We start from the raw sequence: 21,355 nt of genomic DNA, 5'->3' as shown, positions 1-21,355 counted from the left end.
GCCCGTTTCCCTAACAGTGAAAGCATAAAGTCTACTGCGTATTTGGCGCTTTTCTAAAATGAATTATATTACACGTATTTTCTTTTGCACTTGTTACAACATTGAAAATAAAATGAAAATTGCAGTGAAATAAAATCTTGAGCTGATGAGCTTTCAGCAATTAATATCGTTATGTATCAAATGTTCAGTTTAATTTTATTAGTTCTTGCCAAGACTGTTCCCAGACACATATAGTTTTATTTTAGAATTTATTTCGGAATAAAAATTATTTTGAAATAGTGAATTTTGAAAAACTCGAAACTTCGGCAATCAAAAACGAACAGAAATTAATTAAAAAAACACTTTCTGAAAAAAAAGTTTTGGAAAGAAAAGTAAAGGCCTTATTAAACTTAAGATCTGAAGAAATAGAAAGCTACAATAACTCAAACTCAGAACGATCAGAAATTACTATTAAAGAATAAATGAAACCCAAAACAAACAGAAATTCAAACATACAACTTAAAATAAACAATCATAGCAAAAAAAAAAAACAAAAAAAAACAACGAAAAGCAGGTACATAATATAAAGGAATACATAAATCTTAAAACGAGTAAAGCTTAATTTGAATATGCAAATCAAGCTTAAAACGAACAGAAATTAAATAAACAATCATAGAAAACAAACATATAATAGGTGCTAATATAAATAAATCTTAAAACGAGTAAAGCTTAATTTGAATATGCAGATCGAGTTTAAAACGAACAGAAATTAAGTAAACAATCAAAGCAAAGAAACATACAATAGGTACTAATATAAATGAATAAATAAATCTTAAAACGAACAAAAGTTAAATTGAATATGCAAATTAAGCTTGGAACGAACAAAAATCAACTACAAACAAGAGTCTGGGTATTGCCTCCTTCTCTCACTACAAAAATCTAAAACCTACTGCGTCATTGGCGCTTTTCTGAAAACAAATTATATTACAAATATTTTCTTTTGTACTTACTAAAACAATGAAAATAAACATAAGAATTGCAGTAAAATTAAGTTTTAGACTGATGAGCTTTCAGCAATTAATCTCATTATATATCAAATATTCAGTTTCATTTTATTAGTTCTTTCCAAGGCGATTAAAGACATATTTAGTTTCACTACAAACAAGAGTTTGGATACTGCCCGCTTCCCTAACTGTAAAAGTCTAAAGCAAATAACTGTAAAACCAATTATGTTACAACTATTTACTTTTCCAGTTATTACAGCATTGAAAATGAAAATAAAAATTACAGTGAAATAAAATATTAGAACTGATTCTTTCAATCAGTTGTATATATAATATATATATATATATATATATATATATATATATATATATATATATATATATATATATATATATATATATATATATATATATATATATATATATATATATATATATATATATATATATATATATATATATATATATATATATATATATATATATATATATATATATATATATATATATATATATATATATATATATATATATATATATATATATATATATATATATATATATATATATATATATATATATATATATATATATATATTATTTTGTGTGTAAGGTACGGGTGTCACCACTTATTGGAGGGGAAAGCCCCGGCCCCAAATTATAATGTGATGCCCGCGTCTACCACACCGGTTCTGCAAATATTGGGTTTGGTAATACCCTATTTACAGTCTACCCTGTCCCAGGGTATGATAACGTGATCGAGTGGTCAAATGGCCACTTTCTAAAGCCAAGTGTACCGGCCCTGGGCTACCACTGAAAATCTCTAACTCTCTCCTCGGAGGTAACAAACCCCCCTGTCAAGATAATAATGACGGTATCTCGTAGCTCTATTCCTACCCTGCCTGGGTTCTGGGAAAACTAGTACTCAGTTTGTTGAAAATACCTTACTTGTATTCTTCCAAACGGTCACTTATAACAACCAAAAAATATGCTTCCCCGAACGGGGTCTAAATGCAGACTAACTCAAAAATAATATTCTTTAGAGGAACTGTTCATGGGGGTAGACCTTCGCTTGGCCCAGCCAATTCTCTCCATCCCCATTCAAAACCAATTGTACTTTCTTAGCTTTATTATTCAATTACTCAGACCAGGAAGTCAAAAATAGAATTTAGTTCAAAGCTTACTTAATGCAAACAATTATAGCTTAGCTATAGCTAACGAGACTTTTAAATTGTCATTGAAAATTATACTATGGTCAAATCTAAGAAAATGTGATTACGGAACAAAACCAGGTCATTTATCTGAAAAGAAAAGAAGCAGGGGTAGAACCCCAACACCTCCCCTCGTAAGATAAATGACCACCAACGCGCTACCTTGTTCCACCCTTACAAACATAAACACATAACTTCAACTTTACAAAATCCATTTGCCTTCTCTCTTCCACCACTGCCTGTGCTACTACTTCCACCGCTTGGCTCTGGATCGGTCGTCATCAACACGTCTCTACTGTAGGACCACCATGGTCTAGATCGTATAGCATCCGCATTAGGTTTTGAAAGTTGAAGTCCCCCAGATTCGTAGACAATGATTGTGCGTAGCACAATCAAAAACAAAAATTTTCTCGCTCTCACGAATTTACATTTGAGAGGAGCAGAGAATCCGTTTCTGACACATTTGATGATGCCAGCCATCATGAAAAATTGGCAGCACTGGCCTCTTAATTTCCAAGGCCGAACATGCGAAGGCCTGTGAAAACGATAAGGGTACTGGGAATGTAGTAAAATTTTGAGCGAACCATGAATCGCCTTTTTTCTGGGTTCCCTCCCCTGGGATAATCAGATGTAGAATATGCGTTGATGCTAATAGAAGATTAAATTTGGATAAATATCCTTCTGAATACTATTTGCCGGAAATAATTTTCGGTTCCCATGAAGAGTAAAAACTATTAGTATGGTTACTTGACAAAGGTTTGGGCGAAATGTGAAGTGACTTGGAGATAATGTCCCCCAAGGACTCCAGATCAGAGAGGCAAAACCTCGGTAAAGGGATCACAACTTGTCCGCCAGTTTTGCATTGAAGAAAAGGGCTATCTTTCGCGACTTCCCGCAGGGGATCTTCCCCAAGGGATTCCTCCCCCTTATAAAGGATCGACATATCTTTTGAGTTTATAGTACTAATCTCAGATTCCTTCCCAAGTTTTTTCAATCCGACTCGACATTCAATATCTCCCAACTTTCCCTCAACCCGTTCTAGGTCATTCATCTCTATTTTGTAACCATCTTGTTTTATTCCCCATGGGTCTTGGACCTCTTTTTTCCCCTATTATTTATGTTATCAAGGCACATCCCATCCAATTTTTCTCCCTATTATTTATGTTATCAAGGCACACCCCATCCAATTTTTCTCCCTATTATTTATGCTATCAAGGCACAGCCCATCCAATTTTTTTTTATTTTTCGCCATTTCAGGCTGAATCTCCAAATTTGTCTCTTTTTTGCATTTATTTGTTCTTTTTCACTTTTCTCAATTTTTTCCTTCGCGTAAGATAATAAATCATCGTTAGATCTGATTTGGACTCCAGTGTTTACCATCTTTGACTGCATTACTTCATTGTAGCTCCGTTTAATATCTCTTTTCTCCCTCTTAGTTTTCTTTATTCTTACCGCAGAAACAAATATTTTGTCATCAAATGGGAACTGAATTCCGACATTTGGTTTTTCATATTGTACTAAAATTTCCCGAACTTTGCGAGGAAAAGCGCGTACAATAAATTTAGTCTCATTTTTCTCTGGTACAGTTAGTGTTTCATTTTGGCAAATTTTTTTCGGCGTCTCGCACTCGTTAAAAGTGTTTTCAATTTTTCCATTTTCTGGAAATTTGTATTTCCGATTTCATATATCTCCAAAGTCTCCTCCTACTAAAACATCCACTGCTAGAGTAGGTAGTAAGCCTACTTTTATCGTTTTTCTCTAGACCGTACCGTCTCTCTTTGCAATTTCTATTCTTACCCAATCAGACGGGCATTGGTGCTTATCTCCATAATAACACACTGTTGTAGTATTATTTTTATGGTCTATTTCTGTCTTCTTAATTAGGTTCATTCGCAAAAAAGTTTGCTCACTACCTGAGTCAATTACCATTTCGGTCAATTTTCCATTTAATTTTCCTTCTATTTTATGTGATTTCACGAACTCGTCGATGTTTCCTTCATTATGGTTTATAGCCCAATTTGTTCTTTTATAGGTTACTTTCTCATCTTTATTATGGCAATTTTTAAAAAAAGGCTCCGAGGAATCAAATTTTACCAGATTATCAATATTTTGAGTATCAAGCATTTCTTTTTTCCGACAGGGTGGCACAGCCTCCCAATTTGTTTTATGGGCCGGTCCACCTCCCCCCCCAGTCAACGAAGTTGTATATTTTCTCGTAAAAGTGTTTAATGTTTGGTGATTTTCATTTTCTCGCAATTGATCCTTAGACAAATTATTATGGCTATCCGACGGCCTATAAGTAACTTGTGATAAAACGTCACTTTGCGAATTTCTCCAACGAGTTTTCATTAGTCTGTCAATTGTTTTTGCAACATCCTGGTAATATTTTTTATCGGCCTCCCTACGGGCCTGTCTTTCTTCCTCTCTTTCTCTTTTATCTTTCTCTGTTTGTTTCCTATCTTCATCCTCTTTTTGCTCTCTGGCTTTTCTTTCAGCCTTTGTGCATTCGTATTTTTCATCTTCTATTCTCTGATTTAATTTCTTACAAAAAGTAGAGGTGTTTAGTTTTTGTTCTCTAGAATTTTTCTTAATTAATAGAAGAGACTAATCAGTAACTTCCCTCTGAACTTTTTTAATCCTCTTGCTTAATTCTTTGTACGGGTTAATTTTTTTTCTAACTGCTCTTATGTACGCCTCGTTAGCAATATTTTCCTTTTCACCAGAGGGACGAACCCTATCCTTTTCCTTATATAGATCCTCAATAATCTGTATACGTTTAAGAGCAATCTTTTCATCCTCCATCCCTTCTCTTAAAATGTTAATATGACTCTGAATCATGTCAACAATTGCCGACCGTTCCTTTTCGTTTTCCTTAACAATTTCTTCATATATTTGTAATTGCTTTTTATCGGCCTCCGTAAGGATTTTGAAAGCAATATCTTCTGCCTTGCTAGCTCCGTTGAATTCTGCTACTCTTATCAAAAACTCCGTATTGCTATGATTAATGTCTTTAGACAAGATTAATTTTAGAAACTCTAGGTTGCTAAATATCTTAGAACGACTATTCAATCTAGAGCTAGCATTTTTAAGGTTAATTGGTCTCCATACGTCCGGAAACCAGAAATTTTTCGGTCAATCTCTCTCAAAAGCCTCCATATGGGCCTTTTCTGCTCCATTTCTACGTTTCTTTTCTTTCATGTCTCTTTCTTTATAGGCTACTCTAGCCCTTTCGTTCTCTTTTCTATTCTTTCTAAACGCCTCCATATAAGCCTTTCTTTCTATTTTCCTACTTTTTCTATGGGCTTCACTCGCCCTTCTCGGTCTTGAGTTAATCTTATCTCTGTCCGACATTATTTCAAAATTTCGTTGACATCAAAATACTTCTTCAGTTTAAATAAAATTTTTTTCACCAATGGAACTTCCGGTCTCTCACGAAAAATTGCTGCGTGTCAATTAGCCTGTTATTTTTGCACACTAATTAGTTGCGCGATATATTGATTCGTAAATTTTTTACTTATTATTATTTAACTAGGCACAGCCCAGATAAAAATAAAATTTCTCTTTACGATTTTTTTTATATGTAACCAAAATAGGCTACTCTCTAGGTTAAATCAATTATTCTCTTCAAACAAGCGGAATTCTTTTCATATAAGGTGTACTGATATGACCATTTATTGCTACCACACCTTATTGGGTGTGCAAGGTACGGGGGTCACCACTTATTGGACGGGAGAGCACCAACTTCATATTATAATGCGGTGCCTGCGTCTGCAACACTGGTTCTTCAAATATCTGGTTTACTACTACCCTATTTACAGTCTACCCTGTCCCAGGGTATGATAACGTGATCGACTGGTCAAATGGCCACTTTCTAAAGCCAAGTGTACCGGCCCTGGGTTACCACTGAAAATCTCTAGCTCTCTCCTTGGAGGTAACAAACCCCCCTGTCAATATAATAATGACGGTATCTCGTAGCTCTGTTCCTACCCTGCCTGGGTTCCGGGAAAATTAGTACACAATTTGTAGAAAATACCTTACTTTTATTCTTCCAAACGGTCACATATAACAACCAAAAAATATGCTTCCCCGAACGGGGTCTAAATGCAGACTAACTCAAAAATAATATTCTTTACAGCAACTGTTTATAGGCGTGGACCTTAGCTTGGCCCAGCCAATCCTCTCCATCCCCATTCAAAACCAACTCTAATTTCTTAGCTATATTATTCAATGACTCAAACCAGGAAGTCCAAAATAGAATTTACTTCAAAGCTTACTTATTGCAAAACAACTATGGCTTAGTAACGAGACTTTTAAATTGTCATTAAGAATTATACTATAGTCAAATCTAAGCAAATGTAATTAAGAAAACGAAAACAGGTCATTTATCTGAAAGGAAAAGAAACAGGGGTGGAACCCCAACACACACATATATATATATATATATATATATATATATATATATATATATATATATATATATATATATATATATATATATATATATATATATATATATATAAATATATAGTGTGAATCCAGAGCCTCCTATTGGGGGGGGGGGCTATGGGCCCTCACAATTTGAAAAATACGTATTTTGATGTTTTTTTTTTTTTATTTAAAAACATGAAAAAATGCCATTTCATAGGCTTTGCAAAATTCTTTTTCTTGGTATTTTCATAAAAAAGTAAAAAATTCTTGCCCCTCTCCCCCTAAACTTTGTGAACTAGTGCCCTGGGGTGAATTGAAAACGACTCAAAACTCAAAACTTGCTGCTCTGGTACAAGCTCTGACAGCTAAATGCCCTTTGACTGGATATAAAAGAATCACACATAATATTCAGGATTTGTTGGTGTTGACTTAAGTGATTAAATAATGAGTATGTGTACATTATATATGGTATTCTATATTGGTATGAGTAAGGAGTATGTTTATATTCTATGTAGATTTTGTCAAATTGGCTTCGAGATTATTTTATCTTCCATATGTATTTTTTAGTGTCAGGTCTAATTTCTAGGGTAAATTCCTATACACTTGCGAAGTCAAAAGTTGATCAATGGCTTTGCTTCTAAAAGAAAAAAAAAGAATAAGTACCTTCAGTTAGTTCTCGCTGTTTAAAAGTTTTAAAATTAACAACAATGGAAAAATCAAAATTAGCTATCTAAAAACTTTATACACTTGTGTCGCGCTACGTCTGTCCACCCTTTCAGTTTTGGTTTGACTGTGGTAGGTCTTGATAATTTTTAAATAAATTTCTTATAAGTATATTTAAATTCATTTAAACAGCTATTATAAAATAAATCTATTTGTTTAAATGCTATTATTTAATTCATTATAAATCCATGAATTATCTAATTAAATAATCTCTTAAAACGAATAAATATTTTATTTCTTATGATAAATTATTATAATAATCATAATATTGTAACCATAATATTATGCTACACTTTTCATATACCATACTATAAATTATACTATTTATTATAATAAAATTACTACAATTTTATAAAATACGAATTAAATAAATTTATATAAATACTATCAATGTATAAATTTGTACTTGTGCATTATACCGACCACACACAAGAAGTTAGGTTAATCCAAATCAGAGGCAACGTTATAGTGTTGTCTATAGTAAAGGCCATACGGCTCTAATGTTTTATTATTTATTATTTTTTTCCCCTCAGGTACTTCATATGGAAGGGGTCGTCGTAGAAACTTCAAAGGGGGCTCATTCGATTTTAAATCGAGAATTCTAGTGCCCCTTTTAATAGTCAAAAGTGATTGGAGGGCAACTAGCCCCCCCCCCTCAACGCCCATCATTCTTCCAAACACATCCAATCAAAATTTGAGATATCCATTTTGTTCAGCGTAGTCGATTTCCAGATAGAAAATATGTTTTCGAGGAGGACACTCCCCCACAACCCTCAGGGCAAGGGTTTTAAGTTTTGCGCTGGGGGCATATAAGGTTTTTATAGAAGGCGTTGTCGTAGAAACTTCAAAAAAGGATCATTCGATTGGAAATTCAAAGGGCCCTTTTTAATAGTCGAAAGCGATTGGAGGGTAACTAGCCCCCCCACCCCGCATTCCCCCAATTTTGAGATAACCATTTTGTTCAGCGTAGTTGATTTCCAGGTAGAAAATATGTTTTTGAGGAGGATACTCCCCCATAACCCTCAGGGCAAGGGTTTTAAGTTATGGCCTGGGGGCATATAAGGTATTTATAGAAGGCGTTGTCGTAGAAACTTCAAAAAAAGCTCATTCGATTGGAAATTCAAAGGTCTACTGCCCTTTTTAATAGTCAAAAGTGATCGGAGGGCAACTAACCCCCCCTCTCACGCCCACCTTTTCCCCAAACACATCCAATCAAAATTTTGAGACGACCATTTTACTTAAGGTAGTTTTAAGTTTTGGAAATTAGGTCTTTGCGGAAGACAACTCCCCCACAGCCCTCAGGGCAATGGTGGTAAGTTTTGCCCTGGGGGCATATAAGGTTTTGTAAAGACAACATTGTCGTAGAAACTTCAGAAATTTTTCTATTAAAAATTTAAATGGCTAGTTCCCTTTTTAATAGTCAGAAGTGATTCTAAGGCAACTGACACCCCTTCCACGCCCACCTTTTCCCCAAACACATCCAATCAAAATTTTTATTCAGCCATTTAGTTCAACGTAGTTGAAAGTTGTGGAAATTACATGTTTGAGCAGGACACTCCCCCCACAGTCTTCAAGGGCAAGGGTTATAAGTTATGCCCTGGGGCATAAGGCAAGGTTTATAAGAATGCTCGTATAAACTTCTGAGAGGCTCATTTGATTGGAAATTGAAAGTTCTAGTTTACTTTTTAAGCATCAAAGATATTGGAGGGTAACTAGCGCTCCCCCCAAACCCTTGTTTCCCAAAAGCATCCAATAAAATTTAAAGACAGTTATTTTGTTAAAAATAGTTCAATGATCATATAATAAAAATTCCAGTGTCGACACAACCCACCAGGGCCCGAGGGCAGGCGTTATAAGTTATGCCCTGGGGGCATATATGGGTCTTATAGAAGGGATGCTCGTATTAATTTCAAAGAGGGATCATTTGATTGGAAATTGAAAGTTCTAGTTCACCTTTTAAGAGTCAAAAGAGATTGAAGGGCACCTAGCTCCCCCCACCTCTTCGCCCTTTTTTCCTCAAACCCATCCGATAAGAAATTTGAGATAGATTTGTTTTAAATAGTTCAAAGGCCATATAAAGAAAACTCAGGGTTCAACAAAGCCCCGCAAGGCCTAAGGGCAGGTATTGTAAGTTATGCTTTGGAGGTATTTATGGTTCTTATTGAAGGGATGCTCGTAAAAATTCAGAGATGCCTCATTTGAATCGAAATAGACAGTTCTAGTTCAGTTTTCTAGAGTCCAAAGAGATTGGAGGGCAACTATGCCCTGGGGCATATATTGTTTGTATGAAAGGGGTGCTCGTATAAACTTCAGAGAGGGCTCATTTGATTGAATATTGAAAATTCGAGGTCATTTTTTAATAGTCAAAAGAGATCCGAGGGCATCTGCCCCCCCCACGCTTTCTTTTTAAAAACCCATCTGATGAAAATTTTGTTAAAAATAGTTCAAAGGTCGGATAAGAAAAAATCCGGTGTCAATAGACCCCCCAGGGCACAGAGAAAGGCGTACTAAGTTATGCCCTAAGGGCATGTATGGTTCTTATGAATGGGATGCTCGTATAAACTTCATAGAGGGCTCATTTGATCGGATATTGAAAGTTCTAGTTCACTTTTTAAGAGTCAAGATAGTCAAACTAGCCCCCTTCCACGTTCTTTTTTCCCCAAACCCGTCCGCTACAAATTTTGAGATAGCCAGTGTTTTGGAAATTGTTCAAAAATTAGATAACAAACATACCCCCCAGAGCCCTGGATAGAGACGTTGTAGGTCTTGTCCTGGGGGTTTATATGGTTATCATGAACGGGATGCTTGGATAAAGTTCAGAGGGGGCTCATTTGATTGGAAATTGAAAGTTCTAGTTCAATTTTTAAGAGTCAAAAGATATCCGAGGGCAACTAGTCTCCCCCCCAACACACCCTTTTTTCCCTAAGCCCATCCGATAAAATTTTTATAATACCCATTTCATTAAAGATAGTTCAAAGGTCAGATAACAAAAGTTCCTGTGTCGACGGAACCCACCAGGGCCCGGAGGCGGGCGTTATGAGTAATGCTCTAGGGACATATATAGTTCTTATGGAAGGGATGCTCGTATAAACTTCGGAGAGGGCTCATTTGATTGGAAATTGAAAGTTCTTGTTCACTTTTAAGAGTCAAAAGAGATCAGAGGGCAACTAGCCCCCCTCCTCCACGCCCTAAATGCATCAGATAAAAATTTTGATATAGTCATTTTTTAAAAAATAGTTCAAAGTTATGATAACAAAAAACTCGGGTGTCGACACAGCCCCCCAGGGCCCGGGAGTAGGCGTTGTAAATTATGCCCTGGGAGCATATATGGTTGTTATGGAAGAGGATACTCGTATAAACTTCATAGAGGGCTCGTTTGATTGGAAATTGAAAGTTGCAATTTACTTTTTAAGGATCAAAAGTGATCGGAGGGCACCCAGCCTCCCCCCACATTCCATTTGTTGTTTTCCCAGAGACACTTTACACCCCAGGGATCTTAGTATAAACTTGAAAGGGGGTTCACTCGGTGATAAATCCGTCGTAATAGGAACCATTTTAAGAGTCAAAAGGGATCAGAGTGTAACTGCCCCCCCCCCAATTTGAGGTAGCCATTTTGTTAAAAATAGTTCAAAGATCATATAACAAAAACACTATGGTCATTTCGTTACAAATAGTTCAAAGGTCAGATAAGAAATACTCCTGTTTCGATACACCCCCCCCTCAGGGACGGGGCAGGCATTGTAAGTATTTCTCTGGGGGCATATATGGTTCTCATGGATGGTATGCTCCTATAAACTTCAGAGAGGGTTCATTTGAATGGAAATTAAAAGCTGTAGTTCATTTTCTCAGAGTGAAAAAAGATCGGAGGGCAACTAGCCCCTCCCATACTCCACGATCTTGGGTGTATCGGATGGATAAACCCATCCGATAAAAATTTCCGGTGACCATTTTTTTAAAAACAGTTCAACCATCAGATATTAAAACTCCAGGGTCGACACCCCCCCCCAGGGCCCGGGGGTAGGCGTTGTAAGTTATACTCTGGCGATATATATGGTTCTTATAGAAGGGATACTCGTATAAACTTCAGAGAGGGCTCATTTGATTGAAAATAGAAAGTTTTAGTTCACTTTTAAAGAGTCAAAAGAGACTGAAGCTTAATCTAGTCCCCCCCCACCCTTTTCCCCCAAACATATCCGATAAAAATTTTGAGATAGCAATTTTGTTAAAAATAGTTCAAACATCAGATAATAAAAAGTCCGAGTTTGACACAAACCCATTTTTTCACTTTGATATTGTTACTTTGATATCAGTTTGGATACTTTGATGAATATTTGATTTTTTTTAAAGTTTTTTTTAAAGGAATTGTTAAAAACTTGAAATTTTTTGCGATCAAAAACGAACAAAAATGAATTAAAAAAAAACTCCGGAAAATATGTTTTTCAAAGAAAAGTAAAAGGTCATTTTAAACTTAAGCTCAGCAGATACAAATACTTTTTAAAATTCAAACTCAAAACGACCAGAAATTACTATTAAAGAATAAATTAAATCTAAAACGAACAGAAATTAAATAAACAATCATAGCAAAAACATACAAAAAGTAATAATATAAATGAATAAACAAATCTTAAAGCGAGTAATGCTTAGATTGAATTTGAATATCAAGCTTAAAACGAAAAAAAATGTTTTCCTATTTAAGTATAAATGAAACTTAAAACGAAGAGAAATTAAATAAATAATCAATGCAAACAAACATACAATAGATTTTAATGTAAATTAATAAATATATCTTAAAAAGAGTGAAACTTAAATTGAATATGCAAATTAAGCTTGAAATGAACAAAAATCGCCACAAACAAGAGTTGGGGTATGATCTCACTCACGCTTAAATTATCATTAATTAATTAATTAAATTAAGTAATTAAATTAAATAAATTAAATTAAGTAAACGCATTGAGGTTTATGGTTCCCGCGTAACCTTTGGTATACAACTTGTCTGCTCTCCTACAGTTTTAAGTATATGTTGTACGTCAAAACAGTGTACTTTTAAAGTTATTATTTTAACTTTATCAACGAATAACGAAAACTTTCCAATCATTTCATAGACGAGTTTCAGTTCTAGCCATTTAGAATTAAATCTTTGGAATTTGGCGTGCACTGTTTTTTATATTTTAGAGTCAAGTTTAAGAAATTAGTTGAGAATTGTTGAAAAAAGGACAATAAACAATCAGTGGCGTAAACGGGGGTGCCTTGGGGGGCAGAAGAGGTGGAGCAATTGCCACCTTGATATTGGAAAATCTATTTCCTTTATGTTCTCATTAAACAGACATCATAAAAATTCCTTGCCCACCTCTCCTCGAAATTTTTACGGGAATTGTTTCGGAACATAATCATCGCTACAAGCACAACACAGAAAAAAAGCAGAAAACCAGAAATTCAATGAAGTTTAAGGAGGTCTAACTTAATGAAGTTTAACTCAATGAAGTTTAACTTAAACGTTTGCTTCCAAACAAAATCAGTAAATATTCTCTTGGCATTTTTTGACGGAGTTAATTTAAAGAGATTTGCTACATGTTTTCTAACTAGATATGATTATACATATAAATTTCTAAGTACATATTTTCTAGATATTTCTAACTAGATATTTCTAGACATCTAATATTTCAATGGTATTCATGTGGGCAGTGACGTTAATTCACGCACACGTAGGTTATGGATGGGGGTGGGGAGGAATGTTTTTCCAAGATCTCGGGCGGAATTTTATTTTAAATTTTTGTTTGTGTAAATGCAAAAAATATATTTTTCTAAAGGTGGGGGAGGGGTGGCAAAAATAATTTAATGGAGGTACATACCTCTCTCCTCCAATTGACAGCTCTTCATGTGGGTTGTATTTCACGCGGAAATTATGTGCATTTATTTTTAGCACCTTGATTTCGTTGTAGTTTAGCTGTTTTATTTACTTTTTGTATTGACCTATTTGAATAACTGTATTTTGCAGTGACGTATCCTCTGGACCTCACAAAAACCAGATTGCAAATTCAAGGGGAAAGGGCCAAGATCGCTGAATCTGGCTTAAAACATGTAAATATCAGTTTCTTGTTTTAAGTTAGATTTATAGTGTAGCAGTTTTGGTCTTGTTTTATTGAATAATATGGTTTGTACTCAAATCTGGACTGTAATTTTGAGTCAGTTACGTAGAAAAGCACACCCTCTCCAACTCCATTTATTTCTGAAGGTAGTGGTTTCATAAAAAAAAAAAATTACCAACATACCCAAAGTGGACCGTACATGGGTAAAACTCACAGTAAAAAAAGAAAAAGGAAAAACAAAGCATAAAAAAACGCAGTTCATCAATGCCGTATCGGGGGAAATGAGTTAACGGGTTTAAACACCCCTAACCTCCCGAAATTTTTGACCGACCCGTTAAACAGTAAAAAGAATGCATATAAATAAATTTGTGATGCCTAAGTAAGACTTTGTAAAGTTTTTTCTTTACTTTCTCCCCCAAAAAATACCTTCTCCCGTGAACAAAATTTTCTGAATACGCCCTTGCCATTAGTCTACTCTATTTCCTCATTATTCTAAAAAAAATACCGTCACAATTATGTGCGTAATTCGATAAAATCCAGGAGGGGGCAAAGTTGGAGCCGATTCTCTCAAGCCAAGTGAAATGACCAAATGAAAAATAATCCATATAGTAGCATAAAGTCAAAGCTATACTAAAGAAACTGATCTGTTTCTATAGATGCTTGAATTATGTAGGTCTATCTTAGTTTTGACAAGATTTTTGAAGACGCTAAATCTCAGATAAGGAGGGGGGGCAAATTACGCCCCTGATCACAACCCAAATGAGAGTAAAGCTCAAGCCAAACCATAGGCAAACCTGTCTATAAAAAGCCGAGATTTATGTGTGACATGGTTTTTTCTTGATTTTAAATTTGTATTTACAACACCGGAAAATTGATTTGACAAAAAACTGGTTTTAATAGTTTGCTGCGTCAACACTAGTTGGTTCCCAACCATTTTTGCTTATACCATGTCTTTGTATCTTTTGCCAGGTTTCTGTTACAGATAGGAAAATTCCTATTCCAAGCTTAAATTTTTTCTAGTTTCCAAAAATTATGCCTTTAATCTCTACTTGGAATGGTCAGTCTCAAATTTTATGATTAAAAGTTGAGAAATGATCAACTCGATGCATTACCAAAGAAGTGCATAATCGATGTTGTGTTTGATGCGTAATTTGATCTCATCGAGAAGTGTAACTAAACTGCCCCATAAGTCAAAAGGCCCCAATTTCATATTATTCAATTTGAGTTTTTTTAGATTATGTATCTATGTTAAAAGGCGCACATCTCTTTTAAAATATAAGGCCCAGCTCCCATAAATAAGCAAGTAACAACAATGTATAAGGCTCTAGCTCCGTTTAGAGACCATTTTTGATTCAAGAAGGCCCTAGGTATTAATTAAATAGTTAAAGCACCCTAAATCCAATAGTGTTTCGTACTTAGTGTCTTTAAAATCAAGTAAAGAAAAACTGTTGGCTGTTAGTGCATTTTCAGTTTGAAAATTCAGGATATACTAAAAACTCAAATATTCTAACGCAAAACAACGATATCAATTGCTACTAATATGCTATTAATATGCTATACAGTGTAGCATGGGATTTATTTTCCCGTAAATTTTCATGTAGCATGGGAGTAAATGTAGCATGATGCGTAATTGATGCATAACTTGATTTCATCGACAAGAATAGCTATAGTGGAGGAAAGATTCGGAAAAAAATGGTCAAACCTCGGGGAAATTGTAACAGAATTTTTTTTTACACCAAAGTGCTCAGAAAAATCAGCTGAATCACACAAAAAAAATCCCCCCGAATCCCCCTGCACAAGTTTTCCAAATTTGCCCTTGAGGGGGGAAAATGTGGGGCGACATCGATTTTTGGGGTTATAAATATTTTGGAGTTTGAATAGTTGTTTCCTATCAAATCAAGCATGCTGAATCCAAATATGAATTCAGATTTTAATTTTTGAGTACCCTAATGCTGATTTCCATCCATAAAGGGCGGAGGGTGGCGGGGTAAAACTTGAAATTATGAGGCTGCTGGATTATTTGGTCGTTTCCTATGAAATCATTGGCGGCGAATTCCAAAATGTAGCTAAAAACTTGATTTTACGTGGTCAAGTACCTAATATTACATAAAACGACTGTGAAAGTTGACCAACATGAACTAGTTATTTTAATCACTTATCAGTTGATTCACCATTTCCAATCAAGCTAGGAAGGGCACCTTAGAATATGAGTCTCTAACAGTTTAATTTCAAACCAGTGTTCCAGAATCCCCTTCCACTCCCCCTCAGTTTCCGGTCTCCATTCCTTAGTGTCATTCTTTATAGTCAGTGGAAACATCTACCATAGTACTTGATAGAAAACTGGCGTGTTCGAGGCTATATACAATGTTTGTGCCGTTTTTTTTTTTTTTTTTACTTACGCAAAAAAAATACAAAAAAATAAACTGGGATCTGTGATTTTTAATTGACAAACTGCACAATCTCGGCTTCTGCTCTTCTTACTCAGAGGTAAAAAGATTTGAGATATGTGGAGCAGTATATCAAACGTTGTTGGAAGAGTCCAAAGAGAAAGCACATTTTTTTTCAGTATGTAGGAGACAACGCCAATTATGATATTGCTACTATCGACGGCCTGAATACTTTTCATGGAATGGGTCTTATTGAAGTGTCTACACCTGAGTTTCCGGCAACGGAGCTTTCAGTGCCAAGAAAAGAACTAAGTGGAAATGAGATGAAGTCAATCGGCACCATGCCATTCTACACTTACCAAAAACCCGCCAAGTCCCAAGGACTTTTGTTTGCTTGACAAAAAATGGTGACACTTATGACAATGAATGGAGGTTGAAACGCTCTGGCGCATCTCTGGCTTTTTCAAAAGCTCATACATGAGCTGGTCGGCCTTTATATGGTCAATACACCAAAAGCTACCTCATCCGGGAACATCGAATATTCGTTTTTTTTACCAAGGATTAACCACAACCCAAGCGATATCTCCTGTGTTTATTCTACACTTATGCATGCTAACGAGCGCGCTAATCGAGCTGGAAAAAACTCTAGTCATTATCTTTGACCAACCGCTTTACTGGAAGGCGAAGTGTATCGTCGATGCAGAGCCTGCCACAAGAGCTTTAAGAAATGCTATTGTTCTCCTGGGTGGATTTCACACACGCATTAGTTTCCTAGGAGCCATTGGCTTCCTTAAGGGTGGACCCGGGACATTTGGAAATCCTAAGTCAAGTATATGCGCCTAACACTGGGCGTAGTATGTTACAAGGCAAAGCTGACTCTCGTGCAGTGAAAGGCCATGGTCTGTTGGAGGTAGCCCTTTATGCGAACCTTTTATCATCAGAACTCGGTAACAGAGCGTTTGATGGCAATGACATGCTACCAGAGCAAAACGGCGTACGAGTCTCTCCTTGAAGGAGATGACATCGACGGAGTGCAGGTGTCGGAAGCAGCAGAGCTTATCTATGAAATAGTGCAAAGTGCAAAAGAACGATTATCCGAGTTCAGAACTGCCTGTCTTTGCTTTCAGTATTTGAACCTACTTGGAATTCTGAGAAAGAACTTGAGAGCTGAACAAAGTGCCAACCTTGAGCTTTATCTACAGTCGTTGTTTAAAATGCTTCCTTACTTTTCCGCTTCCGGCCACAATCTTTACACGAAGTCTACTTGGCTGTTCGTGCAGTCGATGTTTGAGTTGAGGAAAGACAATCCAGGGCAGTACAGAACGTTACAGGAATACCTGTTCATCCGAAGAACTGACAACTACTGGGCAGCACTTTCTCGTGATTTGGTGGTCGAACAGACGTTAATGAGAAGTATGAAAACGAGTGGCGGTCCGACGAGAGGTAGAGGCATGACTGAATTACAGCAGACATTTTGGACATCTGCTATGCCTACTTTGGTTCTAGTTAACGGACGCATGCAGAAACTGACTGGCCTCGCGGAGTTGACTATTGAAAATCACGCAGAAGTGATATCTTCGAGGAGAGCTAGAGACATGGCGGACATCGAAAAGATAGTTCGATAAAATTAGCCCCTACAGCCCTTCTGGCACGATTCACAGCTGTTGAACGTGGTTACTGGTGTCCGCGCTTCATCATCTTTGAACTTAGACAATACAGAATCTGGTATACACGACTCTGAAGGATATGGAAGCGAAAGACATTGGCAAATATGTTTTCAGGAGGTAAGAGAAAGCTGTAGATATGGCTGAGAAGTCATCTGTGGTGATAGACAGCAAGAGGGTAATGGTCGACCCTGCTCTAATCTTTCAACGTCTAGCTGCAGTGGCTAGCAATAATGGTTCTGACTTGAATGAGGTTCTATCGTTCAAGCTCTGTACTTTTCCACCATCGCTCTTTAGTTCGTTCGAGGTGATGAGGACAGCCCACAAAGCCTCTCTAACAAATGCACTGAGAAAAACTGAGGGACTTAAGGGTCGAATGACATTGCCATCCTTCCACAGAGTTTTGGACAGTGGCTGGTTAGTCCATAAAATCCCGTGGACTGCCGTATCCACATATTCTGAGATGGCCAGATCTTACGTAGATTATGTCACAAGACATTTCGGCCAGGCAGCGGTAGTTTTGACTCTTACACTGATACACCGACGACGAAAAATTGCACACAGCTAAAGAGAACCAAAGGTTTGTCGTGTGCAACGATTGAATTCTCTCCTAACACGAAGATCGTCAAAAGTAAGGAGCAATTTTTGAAAAATCCAACAAATAAACAACGGTTCATCAACATACTAACTGAAAGGCTGGCGAACTCAGGATGCAAAGTTCTACATGCTCAAGATGATGCCGATGTCTAAGTTGTACAAACTTCAGTCAGTTGCATTGAAACTTCATCGACCACTTTGATTTGGAATGATACCGACCTGTTAGTCCTTCTGCTGTACCATGCCAAGCTTGATGCATGTGATATCTTTATACAGACAGACACACATGGAAATAATGGATGAGTGTACGACATAAAAAGGATCAAGAACAAACTAGGAACTGAAGCAGCATAAAATCTACTCGTTTGCCAAGCAATGTCTGGCTGCGATTCAACATTTAGACTTCACGTTGTAGGGAAACCAGCAGTGATTTCCTTGTCACTTAAAGATGGGATTTTTAAGGATGCTTGCAAGATCTTCATGACACCAGGATCCAACCACCAGAAGATTGCCGAAGCTGGAGAGAAAGCTTTGCTCCGCATATGCAAAGGGAAAAGCAATGAGAAGACCCTGAAGGATGTCCGGGTGCGAGCATTCACAATGCGGGTTGCAAGTGCAAATGCTTTTTTTCAGGCAGAGCGGCTTCCACCGACTTTGGGTGCCGCAAAGTATCACTTTTGCAAGTGCTATTTTCAAATAATGAAGTGGCAAGACACGTCCAATTCGCTAAAGCCCGAAGAGTCGGGTTGGCACCTCTCTTCATCACGGAATATGTATCTTCCCATTATGGCAGATGCTTCACCAGCACCGGAGAGCCTACTGAAGATGGTGTGGTGCCAGTGCACCAGCGGGTGCGAGTCACTCAGATGCAGCTGCCGTCGGAACGGTTTGCCCTGCAGTTTTGCCTGAGGGGAATGTAAAGGGGTGTTATGTACTAACGCTACAGCAAGACAGGATGAGGACGATAATGAATACGAGCAGGAAGAAGAATTAGCTTTAGGTTGTGCTTTAAAATCAAAATGTTCTTGTGATTAATTTACCTGAGTTCTAAACGTTTTCTTTTATAACTGATTGATCTGAAGTTTTGATCTCGATTAAAAAAGTGGTTTTTCAAGATATTATACTTGGCAACCACTCATATTACAGGCCCCTTAAAGGTGGAAATGAGGTAAACAGTAAAAAAAACAAACTACTTTTTGACCTCATTTTTGGCAATAAGGTACTTTATTTGATATAAAATGATCCTTTAGCCGCAGGAATCCGGCAAATAATGATCTGCGTACTTTACCCCCCCCCCCCGTTTCGTGAAGGTAAAAATTGATACTGGGGTACGAAAAACGTGATTTCTGACGTCGGATTCGGATTCTTCATGCTTGATTTGATAGAAAACGACCACTTAAGCCCAAAAATACGTCCAAATAGAAATTCTGATTTCACCCCTTATTTTCCCCTTTCAAGGAAGAGTTTGGGTAATTGTACAAGGCGGATTTAGGGGGATTTTTTTGTGTGATTAAGCTGATTTTTCTGAACATTTTGGTGTGAAAAAAAATTCTGTTGCAATTTCCCCGAGGTCAAACCGTATTTTTCCTCCACTACTACAATAATTTAAGGGAGTAAATTTTCCCGTAAATTTTCATGTAGCATGGGAGTAAATGTTGCATGATGCTTAATTGATGCCTAATTTGATTTCATCGATAAGAATAACTACAATAATTTAAGGGAGTAAATTTTCCCATAAATTTTCATGTAGCATGGGAGTAAATGTTGCATGATGCATAATTTGATTTCATCGACAAGAATAACTACAATAATTTAAGGGAGTAAATTTCCCCGTAAATTGTCATGTAGCATGGGAGTAAATGTAGCATGATGCGTAATTGATGCTTAATTTGATTTCACCGACAAGAGTAACTACAATATTGTATGGGAATAAATTTTCATGTAGTATGGGAGTAAATGTACCATTATGCGTAATTGATGCGTAATTTGATTTCATCGACAAGAGTAACTACAATATACCATGGGAGTAAATTTTCATGTAGCTTGGGAGTAAATGTAGCATGATGCGTAATTGATGCGTAATTTGATTTCATCGACAAGAATAACTACAATAATTTAAGGGAGTAAATTTTTCTTTAAATTTTCATGTAGCATGGGAGTAGATGTAGCATGATGCGTAATTTGATTTTATCGACAAGGGTAACTACAATATAACATGGGAGTAAATTTTCTTGTAGCATGGGAGTAAATGTAGCATGATGCGTAATTTGATTTCATCGACAAGAATAACTACAATAATTTAAGGGAGTAAATTTTCCCGTAAATTTTCATGTAGCATGGGAGTAAATGTAGCATGATGCATAATTGATGCGTAATTTGATTTTATCGACAAGAGTAGCCAAAATATACCATTGGAGTAAATTTTCATGTAGCTTGGGAGTAAATGTAGCATGATGCGTAATTGATGCGTAATTTGATTTCATCGACAAGAATAACTACAATAATTTGAGGGAGTAAATTTTCCCGTAAATTTTCATGTAGCATTGGAGTAAATGTTGCATGATGCGTAATTAATGCGTAATTTGATTTCATCGACAAGAATAACTACAATAATTTAAGGGAGTAAATTTTCCCGTAAACTTTCATGTAGCATGGGAGTAAATGTAGCATTATGCGTAGTTGATGCGTAATTTGATTTTATCGACAAGAGTAACCACAATATACCACTGGAGTAAATTTTCATGTAACATGGGAGTAAATGTTGCATGATGCGTAATTGATGCATAATTTGATTTCATCGACAAGAATAACTACAATAATCTAAGGGAGTAAATTTTCCCGTAAATTTTCTCATTGCATGGGAGAAAACATAGCATGATGCGTAATTGATGCGTAATTCGATTTCGTCGACAGGAATAACTACAATAATTTAAGGGAGTAAATTTTCCCGTAAATTTTCATGTAGCATGGGAGTAAATGTTTGATGCGTAATTTGATTTCATCGACAAGAATAACTACAATAATTTAAGGGAGTAAATTTTTCCGTAAATTTTCATGTAGCATGGGAGTAAATGTAGCATGATGCGTAATTGATGCTTAATTTGATTTCACTGACAAGAGTAACTACAATATTGTATGGAATAAAATTTTCATGTAGTATGGGAGTAAATGTAGCATTATGCGTAATTGATGCGTAATTTGATTTTATCGACAAGAGTAACTACAATATACCATGGGAGTAAATTTTCATGTAGCTTGGGAGTAAATATAGCATGA

The 21,355-nt window shown here is 36.1% G+C and overlaps 1 protein-coding gene across 1 annotated transcript in view; it reads left to right on the top strand.

The window, feature by feature from the left end:
• Positions 1–21,355, top strand: part of LOC148938939 (mitochondrial uncoupling protein 4-like) — an 88,389-nt gene that overhangs the window by 49,493 nt on the left and 17,541 nt on the right. Inside the window, exon 2 of the mRNA XM_089107426.1 lies at positions 13,341–13,423. Coding sequence (XP_088963552.1) covers positions 13,341–13,423 — 83 coding nt within the window. The remainder of the gene's footprint in view (positions 1–13,340; positions 13,424–21,355) is intronic.

Source organism: Artemia sp. Qi Xiang Cuo, unplaced genomic scaffold (genome assembly GCF_049724085.1).
Source record: "Artemia sp. Qi Xiang Cuo unplaced genomic scaffold, ASM4972408v1 HiC_scaffold_26, whole genome shotgun sequence".
NCBI lineage: Eukaryota > Metazoa > Arthropoda > Branchiopoda > Anostraca > Artemiidae > Artemia > Artemia sp. Qi Xiang Cuo.
The sequence above is the reverse complement of the archived record's forward strand: the minus strand, read 5'-3'. Positions and strand labels throughout refer to the sequence as shown.